The sequence below is a fragment of the Canis lupus genome, chromosome 14, assembly GCF_003254725.2.
Source record: "Canis lupus dingo isolate Sandy chromosome 14, ASM325472v2, whole genome shotgun sequence".
NCBI lineage: Eukaryota > Metazoa > Chordata > Mammalia > Carnivora > Canidae > Canis > Canis lupus.
Genome location: NC_064256.1, coordinates 42,391,302 through 42,408,491, shown reverse-complemented (window position 1 = coordinate 42,408,491; position 17,190 = coordinate 42,391,302). Strand labels below are relative to the sequence as shown.

The 17,190-nt window shown below is 46.1% G+C and overlaps 1 protein-coding gene and 1 long non-coding RNA gene across 7 annotated transcripts in view; one reads left to right on the top strand and one right to left on the bottom strand.

Moving 5' to 3' along the window:
• LOC112670651 (uncharacterized) overlaps positions 1-17,190 on the top strand; it is a 55,065-nt gene that overhangs the window by 6,328 nt on the left and 31,547 nt on the right. For 2 of the 6 annotated variants that reach the window (XR_004804535.2, XR_003143107.3), the window contains exons 1-2: positions 6,574-6,801; positions 11,598-11,679. This is a non-coding gene — a long non-coding RNA (uncharacterized LOC112670651). Of the gene's footprint in view, positions 1-6,572; positions 6,802-11,597; positions 11,680-17,190 lie in introns of those variants that run through there. The other 4 variants (XR_007402078.1, XR_007402076.1, XR_003143111.3 and 1 more) reach the window with 4 other exon arrangements.
• PRR15 (proline rich 15) lies at positions 2,470-6,544 on the bottom strand. The gene is made up of 2 exons (XM_025464499.3): positions 6,058-6,544; positions 2,470-4,079 (listed from the first exon to the last, which is right to left on the bottom strand). The coding sequence occupies exon 2, from the start codon at positions 4,037-4,039 to the stop codon at positions 3,650-3,652; it is 390 nt and encodes a 129-aa protein (XP_025320284.1). The 5' UTR covers positions 4,040-4,079; positions 6,058-6,544; the 3' UTR covers positions 2,470-3,649.

Sequence of the window (17,190 nt, the reverse complement as noted above, 5' to 3'; positions counted from 1 at the left end):
TGCATGCTTGTTTCAGTCTAAGGTGCTTGTATGTTGACACTGAAACGGTATAAAATATCTCTCGTCCCACTTTCTACTCGCCATGGAGATAAACTTGAGCTTATCCCAAGAAAGAATCTCCTACATTTCTGTAAATTATAATGAAAGGCTCCATAAACCAAATAGATTTTTAAAAGATCAGTTTCCCTTTACTGTATTTATCAGGCCAGCTTTCTGTGTGTTAGTTTCTAGTCTGGTTGGCATGACTCAGCTAGGAAAAAAGTAATATTCTCTGTTTTCCTCATAAAAGGATCCTGTGATCACTGGATACTATTTCTACTATCGCGCTCTTCTTCTTATTCTTTTCTTTTTTTTAAAAAAATTTATATTTTTATTCATGAGAGACACAGAAAGAGAGGCAGAGACATAGGCAGAGGGAAAATCAGGCTCCTCACAGGGACCCTGATGTGGGACTTGATCCTAGGACTCCAGAGTCAAGACCTGAGCCGAAGGCAGACACTCAATCACTGAATCACCCAGGTGCCCCTATTTCCTCCTTTCTGATTCACTTTTTATTTGAATTTTTTTTCTGCTCACTTTTTATTATTTATTTATTTGAAGGCACCAACATTTTCTTCTGAACATCTTGAGAGAACTATTTCTGACAAAGCTTTAGCCAGTGCTACTGTTCACGAGGTTTATTAGTTCCTTTCAAAATATGCGGCAAAATCAGGCTTGCTGAATTCACATTATGCTTCAAGGCACATTATACTTCCCAGTGTTATACTAAAGCAGAATGTCCTAACTACATCCACAAAACTCTTGAAATGCAAGTCAGAATGGGATGAATGATGGAAGTATGAACACAAAGGGATGTTCAAATGACCCTGTGATAGGAATCACTGCTCGGCAAGGAGAGTCCAGAAGCGAAAACTACCCTGTAGGTATAATTATCATGGTTATGAAAGCATTTAGCAAACACACAACTAGATTTTTATCTCTTTCCTCCCCCCATATCATTTGGAACCATGGTATTAAAATTTCTCTAATGGTTTCCAAACGTGTGGGTGAAATTTCATTTGTAAGATGGTGTAAAGAAAGCAAAAGCCTCTAATCTAATTAACTCCAAGTTTAATTTAACACTTTCCCTCAATTTACTATAAATTATCTTGAGGTTTAAAAAAATTTAAATCTGTATACATGTTACAAGAATGTAATTAATCATCTGTAAAGCATATAAATCCCAGCAAGACACTTTGTCAAATTATCTCATCTTACCTATGATCTTTTCATCCCACCAATTTTGCTTGGTTTCTGATTTCACTGAGTTGGGATTAAATCAGTGCATCCCTCCCACTGCATAATTAGGACTGCTTTAAAACTCTGTAATTACAAACCTCAACTGCGGATTGTGTGTTGCACTCACCGTCATAACTGCCATTAGCATGGTTTTCAATTCTTCCAGAACAGTGAGGTAAAGATGTCATGTGAATAAGTTCCACTGTTATATATCTGCTATGGGTTATCTGCAGCAATTATAGATTTGGATGGGATCCCAAACAAGATACAGAACCTGAGAAAATGCCAATGTTTCATGAATCAAAAGGAATTTTTAAGAAAAAAAAAAGTTTTTTTTAAAACAATAAAACCATGAATGAAAGAGTTACTGTAAAAATTTAAAAGTATGCAATTGCAGGTTTAACTTTATAAATGAGCACGGTCCTAATTTATTGGTCCTCCTGGAAGGGGAAAAGTATTTTCGATAGTTATTGACCCTAATTTTGATTATTTTCTACAAAGTGGAATGCTTTATTGTGTTTCAAAGCTTTATTTGGCAGCTTTTGCTTGCTTTGCTCCCAGCCTGCTCTTCCCTCCTTACCGTGAACTTCCCCAGCACATTCTCCTCTCCCTCATCTTCATCAGAGCCTCGAGATGGGAGGCCCACTTAAAACCGGTATGAAGTCTTCCTCGGCCAGGAGGCTCACACTGATGAGACTTTGGTCACATATTCCCAGTTCGAAATACACAACAAAAAAGTTTTTTTCATGATGAAAAAAACTCATAGATCTTTCTCTTTTAACGTAAAGTGTTTGTAATCCTCATACAAACAATTTCGTTTGGAATAAGCCTTTGGTATGTGGAAATTCATGTATCAAATGGTAAATTCTATTATTGTGCTGGTACCCAAACTTGATTGACTAATTTAAGTCCCTTTTATCTATTTTCAGCAAGTTTGGTTTTGTTCAATCTCTTTAGCCAATGAATGTTTCTCTGTTTTATAAATTGCTACCCTGAGAGAAACAAAAACCTGCCTCTTTCTATATAACACATTCAGAAGCTCCAATTAAGTTCTTGCTTGTAATTATCTAAACTATATATACATGTACACTTTGACCACTACAATTTCCTTGCTATGTGTTTCTGGATGATCATAAATGAATGGAATTGTGGTGGGAATGATCCCAGTGGCCCTTAACTACAATAACTCCCTTGTAATTTGCTGAAAGCAAGTGGGATTTATTTACTCCTTTTCCTGAAGTTTGTAACAAAAGCAAACAGGTAGATTTTTGTTCAGAATCTTCAGATTAGTACATCTCAAGGCTTTGAAACCAGATAAATGCATAAGTCAGACTAAAGAAATAAGCTTTTGAAGCAAAGGGGTGGGAAAAGAGGCCGGCTTTGCACAAGCCAAGAGTTCAGTCCATCTATTCCAGCAAGTATTTTCAGACAATGGTTAGCAACGGTAACGATGGATACTTTTAAAGAGAATTAGTACTGGCAGTGTGAGCTCCTCTACTGTGTGAAGATGTACTGAGGTAACAAAGAGAATTTGGGAGTAATTATAGGGCTTCTCCCTCCCTTCCTTAAATTTAGTTAGTACATAGAGATGTCCCGCCAACTGGTTCCAGCCTGGGTGATGTTAGTTTTCAGAAATGTTCTCCTCCTTCTAGCAAGATCCCAGAGTAGCTGTTATGTTGTGTGGCAAATGATTAACTCTGTCACTCTGGCCTCTGTATGCCAGCTTTTAAGTAGGATGGACTTCAGTCTTGCAATGGAAAAAACACCAAAGTCACCTTAAGTCTCACAGTGCAACAATTTTAATAGTCCACACTAAAACAGGCAGTACAGTTTTGTGGTTCAACGTTTACAAGCAATCTCTTGCCTTACTTAAAATGCTTCTACCTAAGAAGGTTTCCTGCCCTCTCTCGTCGTCGTCCCTTCACTTAAAGTAGGATGCTACCCAAGTACGTCTAAAGTGCATTTCCCTGGCGTTGAAAGCAGCCACTGTGATTCGCTTTCGGAGGGCGAGTCCTGAATCAGAGCTGGGCGTCCCGGCTGCGCAGTCCCAGTTGGGCCACCAACTCGGAGAAGGACCCTTCTCACTCCCCGGGTTTGACAAGGGATGGAGGCCACGGGAGAACTTTGGGGGGAGAAAAAAGATAGTGATGATGATGCCACCTTGCTCTGCGGCAGGCCCCTTCTCCCAGCACAGATAAACACGCGATGCCTCCTTGAGTCCTGAAACACTGAAAACTCAGCGGACACTTCAATTTCCAGGAACACCAAAGCGTGGAGGCCTCGTGTGCACGGCTCTGAAGTTGGCGGGCGGAGACGCGGGGTATTGGGGCGGTGCAGAGCTGGGGGGCGAGGGCAGGCCGGGCGCGCCCCGCTACTGCGCGTCGTCGCGGGGGTCCCCGGGGAAGGCCGCCTCCTCCGCGGCCCCGCCGCCCTCGGGCAGCAGAGTGGCGCGCACCTTCCTCTTCTCCTTAAAGCGCCCGGAGCGCGAGATCTTCAGGTTGCGGCGGCTGCTGCTGCCCGCCCTCTCCCCGCACAGCTTGTCCGGCTTGTGGGGCTCGCCGGCGCCGCCCAGGAGGTTGGGGTGCTGGTTCTCCCGGGAGCCGCCTGTCCAGTCCGGGCTGGGCGGCGCGGCCGGCGCGGGCTCCCCGGGCGCAGGTTGCGCGGGCGGCTGCGCCCCCGCCGCCTCCTTGCTCTTCTTCCTGCTGTTGCCCAGCGATTTCCACCAGGGCCCCGAGCCGCCCGAGCCGCCGCTGTCGGCCATGGCCCGCGGGCCGGGGCGGGGGCGGGGGGGGCTCCGCGGCCTGTGCGGGGGAAGCAAGCACAACTCGGTTACGGGTCGGCCCAGGCCACGCGCCCCGGAGCCGCGCGTCCTCCCCTCGCCCCGCCCGCCCCGATCCGCGGCGCTGCGCTGCGCCCCCGAGGGCGCGGGGACCAGCGGCCTCCAGGGCGCCACCGTCTGGTCTCCAGGCAGCTTGGCACTCCCGTCCCTCAAGCCCGGGGCCGGTGCAGGGGGTCCGCGCGCGGGGCACCCCCTCCCACCCCCCACCCCGGGGAGGCTCCCGGGCGTCTGGATTGCACCTGCTCCAGAGGGAAGCTGGCCTGCCCTGTGGCCTTGACTGGGGGCCGCCCAGGGGGGCCTCCTCTCGGATGCGCACCTGGGAGGAGGGCGCGCCGAAGCGAGCACGTCCCCGCCGGAGGTGAGCCCGGAATGTTAGACTCCCTCCTTCCGCCCCCATCAACAGTTCCAGAAATTTCCCCCAGAGGCTTTTTTTCCCCCCATAGGTTTCTGCTACAGGATCCTTCTCGATGTGATTCTTCGCAGGGTGGGGGGCACTTACGTGCTCCTAAGCGCGAGGGGGCAAGCTCATGGTGTTTTGTTTCTTTTAAATTCTGCTTTTGACAACGTCTACCTGTCGCTTTCAGAGAAGCCTGCGGAGACTTAGCTTCCCTTGAAAACCGCCGTCCCACGCTTCCTTTTATTCCCCAGAGACCAATCTCAACGTCCCTCTGAAGCGCCCCCCGCCCCCACCGATGGCCGAGACGAGGCCAGGCGGCAAATGTCCCCTCTTCTGAGTTCTGTATTAAAACGCGCCCCGGGGGCAGCCCTGGTGGCTCAGCGGTTTAGCGCCGCCTTCGGCCCAGGGCGTGACCCTGGGGACCCGGGATCGAGTCCCACGTCGGGCTCCCTGCATGGAGCCTGCTTCTCCCTCTGCCTGTGTCTCTGCCTCTCTCTCTCTCCCTCCCTGTGTCTCTCATGAATAAATAAATAAAACCTTTAAAAAATAAAAAATAAATAAAAGGCGCACGGGGTGGGTCTTGTGTGTACCACGCAATTCAACTCCCGAGGTTTTGGGTCACGCATGAAAGATCCCTGGTTCGTTCGTTCTTTCTTGGCGCGATTCCTTCCCCCAGAGAGGAACCCGCTGCGCGCAACCTGGAACTCCGAACCTTTGCGCTTCATCCCAGCTTTAAACACCGCGCGGCGCGGGGCGCAGGGGCGCAGGGGCGCAGGGGCGCAGGGGCGGCGGGCGGCGCTGAGCGTGCGGGGGTGGGAAGCGGCCTCCGCGCGCGCTCCCTGGGCTGGGTCTTGGGCGCCCGCCCGACGAACGGGGCGCCGCGGCGCGCTGCCAGGTTTCCTCCGGGCTCCTTCCCATCCCACGCGCCTGGCGCTCTGGGGATTTGCGGGCGCGCCGGGCCGCTCAACTTCGGAGGTGTTGGTGGTTGGAGGTTCTGCTCCCGGAACCGCGGGGAAAGTTGGAGCGCCCACGCGAGGCGGCGCGGCGGCCTCCGCAGCCCAGACCCGGGCCGGGGCTCCTCCCAGGACGCCCCAGGGCACGCTCGGGCTGCTACTTGAAAACAATAGAAGCTAAACCCGCGGAAAGTTCTTCCCGTCAGGAGGCGCCCACTCCCCCTGGCACCGTGGGCAGTTGGGTTTGCAAACATCCCGCTCCCTCTATCTTGCGCCTCGGAGAAGTACCCCCAAGTTATCCATTATTGGTGGTTTTTTTTGGGGGGGGTCCTGATGGCTGCCTTCTGTCTTCCACCCTGCATTCTCTGTTCCACAACCAACTGTGCGCGGACAGGCTTCGCACTAGTTGCGCAAGGAAAAGACTGCAAATTACGCAAATGTACGCAGAGCGCCTGCGGCTCTCAACTTCTCCCCCCCCCCGCCGGGAGCCGGGGTGGGGGAGGAGGGGTGTGTGTGGGGGGAGCACCCCAGGTTGACACCCCGGAGTGGGGTCTGTGTTGGCCGACGCGGGATCACCCCAAATCGCTCACCTGTTCCGGCTTCCCAGGATCCCACGACTCCGGAGGGGGTGCGCTGGGGACAACCTGGAAGCCAGGCGCAGCGTCCCTCCGCGCGGTCTCGGGGAGGTCGGGCTTCTTTCTGGAAGGTGTGTGGGCCGAAATCTCTGCAGTCCAGCTAAGCCGATCGCCGCTGCTGGCCTCCGCTGGCTCCTCCAACTTGTGCGCGCCGCCTCGGTGGCGGCCGTTCTGGGCCCGCGGCGCGCTGGGCTGGGGCGGAGGGCGCCGCGCGAGCAGGTGCGGGGCTCACCGGCGCAGGTGAAAGCCCCGGCAGGCCGCCCGGGTCTCTAAGCCTTTCATCCTCGCGCGCGCCCCTCTTCCCTGCTTGGCGCCGCCCGGCAGGCGCGGGGAGGGGGCCCCTCGGAGGCTCGCTCCGGTCGGTCCCTTGCACGGGGAAAAGGCATCTATCTGCCCACCTGCTGGTTATTCGCCAAGTGATTCGAGAAACCAGAACCCCGGGGTGGGGGGTGGGGGGGGAGGAGGAGAAAAAAAAACACACACAACAACAACAACGGAGGAGGCGGCCACAGCGGCCACAGGTGCAGGTAGGAACTTGGCGTTCCCGCCCTCCAGGGGACGAGATTGGATCAGGTCGCGGACGTGGCGCCGGCCTTGGGGTGTCTGATTGGAGGGACGCTGCGCGGCGCCGCTCGCCCGTCCGACTCCTCCAAGAAGAAGAAACGCTGGAGACCGCAGGCGGGGAGACGGAAGCTGTAGGTGGGCTCCCCCGGCCCCTGCCCTGATTTCTTTCCTCCCTTGTTCTCCGGGGCCCCAGCCTCGGCCACGCAGCCCCCAGGATTCCAGTTTCGTAACGCACAGGAGCCGCTTCAGACCCGGGCAAAATGTTGCGGAGCCGCAGGCACTTAGTTAAAAGGCACGAGTTCGCTGCGTGCCAGCCGGGCTCTGTTTCCAGCGCTTTCTGGGGGGCGGGGTGGGGGGGTTGAACTCCTGCACTCCTCGCAGGAGCCCTAGGGACACAGGGGCTGCCGTCATCCGCACTGGACAGGCGAGGAGACCCCAGCGCTGAAAGCTAACTGGTAGCTCCAAGTTGCGTGCCTCGTGAGTGGCAGAGCAGGATTTGAACCCAGGAGCTCTGACTCCAGCTCCCGCGGGCTTCACTAGCCCCTTGGACCCAAGCCTGGCGGTCTCTGGCTCTCAAAACGACTAAGTGAGGATGTGCATTTGCTTCGCTCAGGTCTGGAAGTGCGGGGGACGGCACTCCACCTGGGGGGGCGCAGCAGCCCTGAGCCGCTGGGGGAAGCGAACCGGGGCGCTTCTGCAGGGCTTCCGGAGGCTTCTGGCTCCTGGGGACCCGGGGCTGCTGCTTATTGATTGGGCAGAAATATTGATTGCTGTAGGTTGTTCTCACTCCTGAAGGCGGAGGTACAACCAGCACCAGCTTCCGGGGTGCTCTTCTTTTTCAAAGCACTAGTTTGATGTTCCTCCAGGTCCTGGGAAATTCCTCCCTTCGAAGGGGTGGGTATAGAGCAACCGACATCTGGGCATCTTTGTTCTGAGGACTTTGTGAAGCACAGAAATAATGAAAGGCAATGACAATGCCTTTGGAATTAGTGGAAATTAGTGGAAAGAAATAATGACAATGTGGAGTTAGTGGAAAGAAATTTTTGTAGAGTATTTCAACGCCTGAAATATAAAAGTATGGATACTTTATATCATTAACTTCTTAATTGAGCATTCCTGGATTTTTATTTATTTTTTAAAAGATTTTATTTATTTATTCATGAGACACACACACACACACACACACACGCAGAGACACAGGTAGAGGGAGAAGCAGGCTCCATGCAGGGAGCCCAACGTGGGACTCGATCCTGGGTCTCCAGGATCAGGCCCTGGGCTGAAGGCGGCGCTAAACCGCGGAGCCACTTGGGCTGCCCAACATTCCTGGATTTTTAAATGATATGCACAACAGTGTATATTTGAAAGAGATGCAATTTCGCTTGTTTATTGCAATTAGTTTTAGAGAATAAAACGTTCAGTCAGGGCATCAGGACTGAAACAGGCCACCCCCCTGGGAGGGGAGGACAGGGTAAGTCATCACAGTGCCACCCCATTACAGATGAAGACACTGGGTGGAGGAGGAAGGCTTAAAAAGAGGATACTTTCACAGCCTCCCTTGTAACTGGGAGTACTCAGGTGATCCAGTTCTGACTCTGGGGGCCAAAAGAAGACTTCTGGAAATGTTTCTTCCCTGGATAAAGGGAGAGCCTTCTGAGAGAGGAATATTTTGTGCTATACCCTTGATTCTTACATTTAAGCACAGCGTGAGGATGTCATGTCTGGTGTTGCAGCAGCTGTCATGCAACAGTGAGGCAACAGGCATGGGCATAAAAACCAACATGCTAAGGATGATGGCAGGGGAATGTGAGAAGTGTCTGGGTCTTGATGATATCAATAAGCCCCTGAAAGAACCCTGGAACCATCTAACTCCAGACTGTTAGTTGAGTGAGATAATATATATTCCTATGATTTAAGCACAGATTTAAATACAGTTTCCTGTTACTAGCAGCCGAAAAGTATTCCTCCCTGATACAGTCTATTAGAGGTATAGAAGAAAATGATATTGTTCAAAGGGGGAAAAAAGGTAGAATTGTCACATTAAAAAAAAAAGATTTTATTTATTTATTCATGAGAGACATGGAGAGAGAGGCTGAGACATAGGCAGAGGGAGAAGCAGGCTCCCTGGACCTCAGGATCCAACCTGAGCTCAAGGCAGACGCTCAACCACTGACCCACCCAGTCACTTTTTTTTTTTTTCCCGGACCAATCTGGAAAGTTCTTCATGGAATGAGGATTCAGTGAAATGTTTAAGTGATGGGGAAGCTTATAGAGTCAGGGAATGCATCTGTAAAATAAGCCACTTTGACTGAAAAGTTAATTTATCTATCCAGTGAATAGTAGGTGACTTTTAATGTTATAGAATTTAACCAAATATACTGTTAAATTCTGAATACAGAATTTAAGTATGCTTAGAAGTATGCTTACTTTTCTTAATAATATTTATTTTGTCATTTTTTTATTTTTCAAAAATGTGTTGATGGTTTGAGTAAGGACATTTTCTTCCTTCTCTCTACGCAACCCCCTCCCCCCCACTCGCCCTGCCCCTTCTCTTTCTCTCTTATTAAATTGCTTCTTTCTCAGGTGCACTTTTAAGTGCAATAAATGATAATACTCAAACGCAAAAGAGAATGAATTCCTAGAGGGGAAGATTTGCATACTAGAAATTAAAATAACTTTCAAGGTTAAACCTGGCCTTTGCAATCCTAGCAAACCTGGCATTCCTTTGGAGGCTGGAAAATTGATTATTTTCCTTTAAAGCATTTATAGTGGAAACTGGGTAGTGGAAAACACATAATGAGAAAATTTAAGAAATACAGCTCATCAAAATGAAGACAATAAAGATCATTTATATTCTTCTCCTCCAGGACTAACAGTTAACGTTGGGGTAAGCTTAGTCCTTCTTTATTTTTGCCCCTATTTTTACATTTACTCTTTTCATCTCCCTCCCTTCATTCCTTTATATTTTTTTTAAGATTTATTTATTTATTTTAAAGAGAGAGAGAGAGTGAGAGAGCTTGTGTGGGCGTGCACATAAGGGGAGGGGAAAGGGGGATGGGCAAAGAGAGACAGAGGATCTCAAGCAGACTCCCTGCTGAGTGAAGAGCCCCTCTGGGTCTTGGGGGCTGCATCTCACCACCTTGAAATCATGACCTGAGGCGAAATCAAGAATTGGATGTGTAACCGGCTGAGCCAGCCACATGCCCCCCTTCATTCCTTTCTTTTACGGATGCTTCCACTTTTTGAAAATTAGATGCTCATCTCCCATGGCCTTTTCCTTTCTAATCACCAGTGTCCTGGTAGTTTGATATTCCTTTTCTCCTTTCCATGTTTTCACATCAGTGTTGCTGGACTTAGTTTATAAACTTCAGAGAGTGGGCCTTAACACCTGTGCCTGAAGTAGGGGTCCGCTTTTTGTAGCGTCTCGTCCTGTACCCTGCTAGGTTAACACGAATGCATATTATAGAAGTAGGCAAATTGCAAGTCACAAAATATTACTAGTCCCTTTGGTTTTACGCTTGACCTAAGCAAGGCCGATGAGTACGGTGGCACCTCTCTCTGAAATTCAAGCAACACCAGCTGACTCTTCCTAACTTCCTACTCCTACTTGTCAATCTTGTTTCTTTGTATTCTTGGATATCATTGTATACTCCTCATTTTCATTTGGAAACTCTTGCTATGAAGATTTAAGGCCTAAAGCAAAGGCGGCTTATAGAAAGAGTTTACAGGATTTTAGTTAGGGGCATTACCAGACAGGGTTCCTTTGCACTAAGTTCATGGCTTGAGGAGTTTGGGGCGATGAAAGCCAGGGATCTATGTGAGCCCTATGAACTCGTAGTCACACCTTCTGGGAACAAATGCATTCATGATCTAAACAGATCCCCCTAGCAGATCTCTCCTGTTCTAAAGCAGCTTGATTGTCCGTGCAGACCTGTAGAGGGTGGGAAAAATGGGGACATCTTACTTCTAAGTGGCCCAAGCCCTGAGGTTGGTTATGGCCCTTTAGGGAACAACAGAAGGATTGTTCTGCTTTTGGGTGAGCCCTATGCCTATAATTCTGTCCCTTTTGTTGCATGAGGCTATCAAAAACTGAATTCGTTTTGGTGCCCAGTTTGTTTTTAGCAGGGGAGTTCATCCAAATAACAGCTGCTTCTGACAGGAATGGGTATGTTTTAATTATATTGTAAGTTGTTTCCTTGGTGTTCGTTCCCACCATTAGGTATAATTTTCTTATTTGTTTATTGTGTCTGACTCCCTCGCTAGAAAAGGAATTCCATTTTATTGAATGATCATTTATATAGTGATCCTATGTGTGAGGTACAGTTCTGTTTATTAACTCACTTAATCCCCAAAGCCCTGTGAAGTAGGCCCCGTTATGATTATAGACGAGGTAATTGAGACACTAAGCATTTATGTGGCTTGCCCCAAGTCACCCAGCTGGTAAGCATCAGAGCCAGCACTTGACCCTGGGGAACTTGGCTTGAGAGTCCAGGAACCGAACTAGTCCCTGTGCCATGTGTCTCTGCATGAGCGCCAAGACATGTCATTAATGAAACTTCAGGACGTGGCATGTTGCCGGGCAATAAAAGTTCTTGATATTGTTGAAGGAGTGACCATCAAGTGCATAAATATAAATGCTTTGTTGGTCGTAATATGACTGACTTATAAAAAGAAATGCTATGAAAATGGCAATGTAATAAAACGTCAATCGGCTATTACATGTAATAATAACCTGATTTTAATTCTGAGATGTGAGTAGTGTGAGTGGACCCAATTATCTGATACGTTTTTGATGTTCTTGTTACAAAATTGGAAGACCACTCTCATGTTGCAACCCTTTGAAGGAGATGCATTAGGTGGTAGGACATGAATGGGGTAGAGTGATGTAACACCGGAGGATGGTTGCTGAGATTTTATTAAATATTGTATTTAAGGAATAAATGAATGATCTAGAGGACACGACATCTTGAAACAAGGAAGACTCCACAGCACATCCTGACTCAGGAAATAAAAAAGGTAATTCAACTTTATTGTTTGTTAGAAAATCATTGATGTAAATAAAAATCATGTGTTACCATCCAAGATAATGTTCTCTGGCTGGTCACCTGTTTCCAGGTCAGGGCTGGGGTAAACCAGCTCCCCTAAAAGGTGACCTGCTATCGGCTGTTGTTAATTTCTCTTTTCAAGGGGTTGGTTTGGTTATGCTCCATTTGCCAGGTTACATTTTCTCTTTTGTGGTTTGTCTGTGGGTCAGCTCATTACGTCACACATACAGGTAGAAGGTGAATATGCGATGGAAGGGTAACATGACGCAGGAGGTAAGTCTTTTGGTTTCCCCATCTGCATCGAGGCCAATGTCAAACTTACATAGTTAGAAAGAAACGGCTAAGAAACAGCTGCCTTTATCAGTGTCAGGCTGTCAGAGGAGGAAAGTTTTGGGACTCAGCTCTGCTCGGTGCTCACAGAGGGAAATCTCACACTGCACATTCTTAGTGAGTGTTTAGGTTTATCCATTTGATGTCATTTCATTTACATAGTGGGAGAAATTTGCTGAAACTGCAGCTCTGAACCTTTTATAACAGTGGCAAGTTTGAAATTCCTGCTATGGGCTTTTCACTTTATTGTGGGCTTATCCAAAAGTGGATAGTATTCTTTTCACTTTTTTTTTTTTTTTTTTTAATGGCAGAAGAACCTTGAGGATAGCTCCGGTAAGTCTGACAGTTTTATCCTGAAAGCTGAAGCGATTTGCTCAAGGTCACAAGACTTTTTATTTTGATTTGGTTTTAGTTACTCTGTCCCTAAAACAGTGTTCTTCTCATATTGCTATTTGAATCTCATATTGCCTTTTAATTGATCATTAGATCAATAGACATTTGTTGGCTTCAAGACTATTACATCAAAAGAGATTGTCATACTTTAAAAATTCTGATGAGGTCAGTGTCTTCTGAGTTTCCCGCTTGGAACAATGCTAAATCATATGTGGCTGTTTAAATATTAAAGCCCTATGGAATCACAGAGCACTCAAAGCTCAAATTAACGCTGGGAATTGTAATTACATACATTTCTTGTGAAAAGACTTGATGGTTGGTTTGAATTACTAGCTGTGTGGCTTTGGGAAAATCTTTAGTCTTAATATCTTTAGGCTCTGGTTTCCTTAAATGTAAAGTGGGGATAATTCTATCTACTTCTCTGGGTGGTTGCCAAGATAAAAGTAGACAATACATTTATTAAAGTCTCTTGCACAGTGCCTGACATATAATAGGCACTCAGCAAATGTTAGTTTCTCCTTGACTAATTTCTTTCATTGGCTGTGTGGGAAAATTATGTGAACAAACTGTATAAGTCAATCACTTCTAAGGGCTTTTTGAAAATAATTATAGAGAGTCTTGAGAAAGCACTGTCATCCTTGTTGGTTGGGGTCAGATTTTTCTCCCCCTCCTAAGAACATAATGTTAAAATTTACTGGAGAGTATTTAATACACAATAATTTGCTCGGAATCTGACTTTTTTCAGGAACACACTTAATGATGAAATCAAATCTAGCAGAAGTTTTCTGTGTGTGATTCAAGAATGCTCTTTATCCTGTCTGCAACTGAAATTGCATTACCTGTAGTTAAAGAAGGAAGTGTGTTCAGTTAAGCTTGGAAGCAATGTTACCAGAAAAGGATTAGCAAATCATAAGACAAAATCCTTAGAAGTAAGGTCACTAGCAGGCGGTGGCTAGGGCACAAGCCAAGGAATAGGTTTTACATGTGCTGCCCCATTAGTTCCTGGAATCTTGATATATAACCTGCATCAGCGAATCGTGCCCGAAGGAGGGAAAGAACAAGAGCATCGTGTCCTCTGCTGTGTTAGACAACATGGCACTACTTCTTGTTCGCAAAAATTAGCTTTTATTTTATTAAAGTGACACATGCACTTTTAGGGTAAAAGCCAAATGTTATTAAAGGGCTTATAGCCAATTATGGGAGTTTCTTGTCTCATTCCTTCCCTTGGTCCCTTCCCCAACCACTTTCAACAATTTTGGCTTTTCATTCCTGGCATTAACACATCTCTATATTTCTAAATAATATGTATATTACGCTCTCTTTTGATTTATCAATATTTGACATCCTCTATTAGTTTCTTATTATGGTATTTGAGGACTTGGTTCTCTTATACTGTGCCTTCTGTTTCCCTCTCCCAGTTTCCCACTAGAGTCATATTACAGGCTTTGTTCAGTGAACTGTTCCATGTTTATATTATTGTGCCCGTATAAATATTGTTCAGACTGAGCATTATAGTGTACAGATCACTGTATTTGCTTTCTTATTTATGTCCTTTCCTGAAGTTAATAATGGCCCTCTTCCTCCCTTTCAGTGGGTCCTCTTTCTAATTCTTTCTTATGCCTCTCAGTGGTTTTTTGGTACACTTTTCTACAAGTCCAATCAAATCAATATATGTGTGCTCCATTTAAGTTTTCCCCAAGGTATCACTCCTGGACACCTCCATCTCCTTCCATAGGAAATGATCTCTCTCTCTGGCCTGCTTCACTGCCTCTTCCTGGGAATGCCTTGAGTTGGATTTCCTATTTCCTGGACTTTGAGTGCCTTCTTTCCTGCTGGACTCCCTGGCTTTGGTGATGGTCAGATGGTGCTGCTGCAGAAGGCATGGTGATGGCAGTCCTCAGTATGGCTGTCTCTTTCATGTGTTTCCACCTGGACTGTATCTTCTGTGCCTTGCACACAGCTATCCTCCTGGGACCTCCCTCCACCCTTATTTGGGAGAGTTCCTTTGTGCAAAGGCACTCAGTGAACCTTGCCTCACCCATTTCACTGTAATTAATTCAAAATGGATCATGGATTTTATTTTTTTATATTAACTTTTTAGTTTTGGCATTTAAAAAAAATTTTGCTCAAATTCAATTTGCCAACATATAGTATGACACCCAGTGCTCGTCCATCAAGTGCCCTCCTCAGTGCTCATCACCCAGTCACCCCACCCCCCACCCTCCCCCCCTTCTGCAACCCTTTGTTTCCCAGAGTCAGGAGTCTCTCATAGTTTGTCTTCCTCTCTAATTTTTCCCCACTCAGTTTCCCTCCTTTCCCTTATAATCCCTCTCACTATTTCTTATAGTCTGCATGTGAATGGAGCCATATGATGATTGTCTTTCTCCAATTGACTTATTTCACTCAGCATAATACCCTCCAGTTCCATCCATATTGATGTAAATGGTGGGTATTCATCTTTTCTGATGCCTGAGTAATATTCCATTGTGGAGATATATAAGATGTGGGGGATATATGTGTATATATATATGTGTATATATATAGTTTCTTTCTGGAAGGTGTGTTTGCAAAAATTATATATATATATCCCCCTCATCTTTTTTATCCATTCATCTGGGATCATGGTTTTTTTTTGGGGGGGGGATCATGGTTTTTAAATGTAAAACTATACAACTTTTAGAATAAAATATAGAACCTCTTTGCAATGTAGGGCAAGGTGAAGGATTCTTAGACACAGCTAAAGCATGATCCATAAAATAAAAAATTACTAAATTGGACTTCATCAAAACTAAAACCCTTTTTGTTCTAAAAAAGACTCTGTTAAGAGGAACTGAAGACAAACTGCAGACTAGGGGAAAATAGTTGCAAACCACATATCTGACAAGGGCCTTATCCCTATAATATATAAAGGACTCTCCAAATTCAATAGTAAAAAAAAAAATCCAGTTATAAAATAGGCAATAGGACACCTGGGTCGCTCAGTCAGTTAGGCATCTACCTCTTGATTTTGGCTCAGATTATGGTCTCAGAGTTGTGAGATTCAGCTCCCTGTGGGGCTCTGTGCTAGGCGTGGAGCCTAAGATTCTCTCTCTCCCTCTCCCTCTGACCCTTTTGCCCCCACCCCCACCCCACATGCTCTCTCCCTCTTAAAAAATAAATAAAAATAAATAAAATGGGCAAGAGACACGAACGGATGTTTTACTAAACTGGAGACACAGGTGACAGATGAACACATGAAAAGATGTGCAGCGTCATTACCCATTAGCAAAATGCAAATTAGAACCACAATGAGATACCAGTAGGCACTTATCAGAATGGCTAAAATATAAAATAATGGCAACACCAAATGCTGGTGAGAATGTGGAGAAACGGAATCACTTTTTTTTTTTTTTTTACATGTTTCTAGCAGTAGCCAAAAACCTGGAAACAACCCAAATGTCCATCAATAGGGAAATGTATAAACAACCTATGGTCTGTCCATACTTCAGAACGCTGTTAGCAAGAGATCGAAATGAACTCTTAATACATGCTACAACTTGGACGAATCTCAGAATAATGATGTTGAGTGAAAGAAGCCAGACCAGAATAGTGTACATGCTCTATGATTTCACTTGTATAAAATTCTAGGAAATGCCACCTAATATATGGGACAGAGTTGGATAGGGAGAGAAATGAGAGAGAGAGATTTTAAAAGATCACAAGAAAACTTTGGGGGGTGATAGAATGTCAAATGGTGTGGCTGCCCGGGAAAACAGTTGGGTGTTGCCTTAAAAAATAAAGATGCCAATGTGACCCAGCAGTAGCACTCCTGGGCATTTATCTCAGAGAAGTGAAAACATGCATTCACACACACATAAACCTGTATGTACGTGAATGTTCATATGGCTTCATTTGTAATAGCCCCAAACTAGAAACAATCTAGATGTCCTTCCTTTGGGTGAAGGGTAAAACTGTGGTAACTCCATACCATGGAATACATCTCAGCAATAAAAATGGGACAAACTCTTGATATACACAACCACTTTGATGCATCTCCAGAAAATTATGCAGAGTGAAAGGAGCCAATGCCAAAAATGTTACATACTGTTTGATTCCACTGATTTAATGTTCTCAGAATGACAAAATTATAGATCTGGAGAACAGGTATTTGTAGGGGACAGGGTTGGGGATTGGGCTGGGGGTGGGCATGGGTACAAAGAGACAGCAGGAAGAAGTTAGATTGTATCTTGATTTTGGTGGTGGTTATCCAAATCTGTACATTGGATAACACTGCATCCAGCTACACTCACACACATGTGTATGTGAATACAAATGTGGGCTTAGACAGTTGTGGAAGCTGAATAGGGTCTGTAGTCTTGTCAACTGGTCTATTTCTTGGTTTTGGTAATGTACTATAGTTATAGAAGATGTCACCACTTGGGAAGCAGAGTGGATGGTACTTCAGACTCTTTACTTGTTTCTTAACTTTCAATTACTTCAAAAATAAAAAGTTTAAAACACTCAGCACCTAGTGGAGTGAAAAGCAGGACTGTCTGGTGATGGCTCTAGGGCTCTTTCTCTTTCCCACAGTGGGAAAGACTGTGCTAGGACTCAATTTCTCACAGGACCAGGAGCCTCCAGGAAGTCCACGTGCTAGGCAAGCTGCAGCCTGAATCTAAAATTTTCTTTCCTCTCACGCAAGGCCATTCTTACCTTTTCCCTATAAAAGGGTGCCCTGCAGCTCAACACACAGTGTTGTGTTCATCTGGGCCTCTACTCA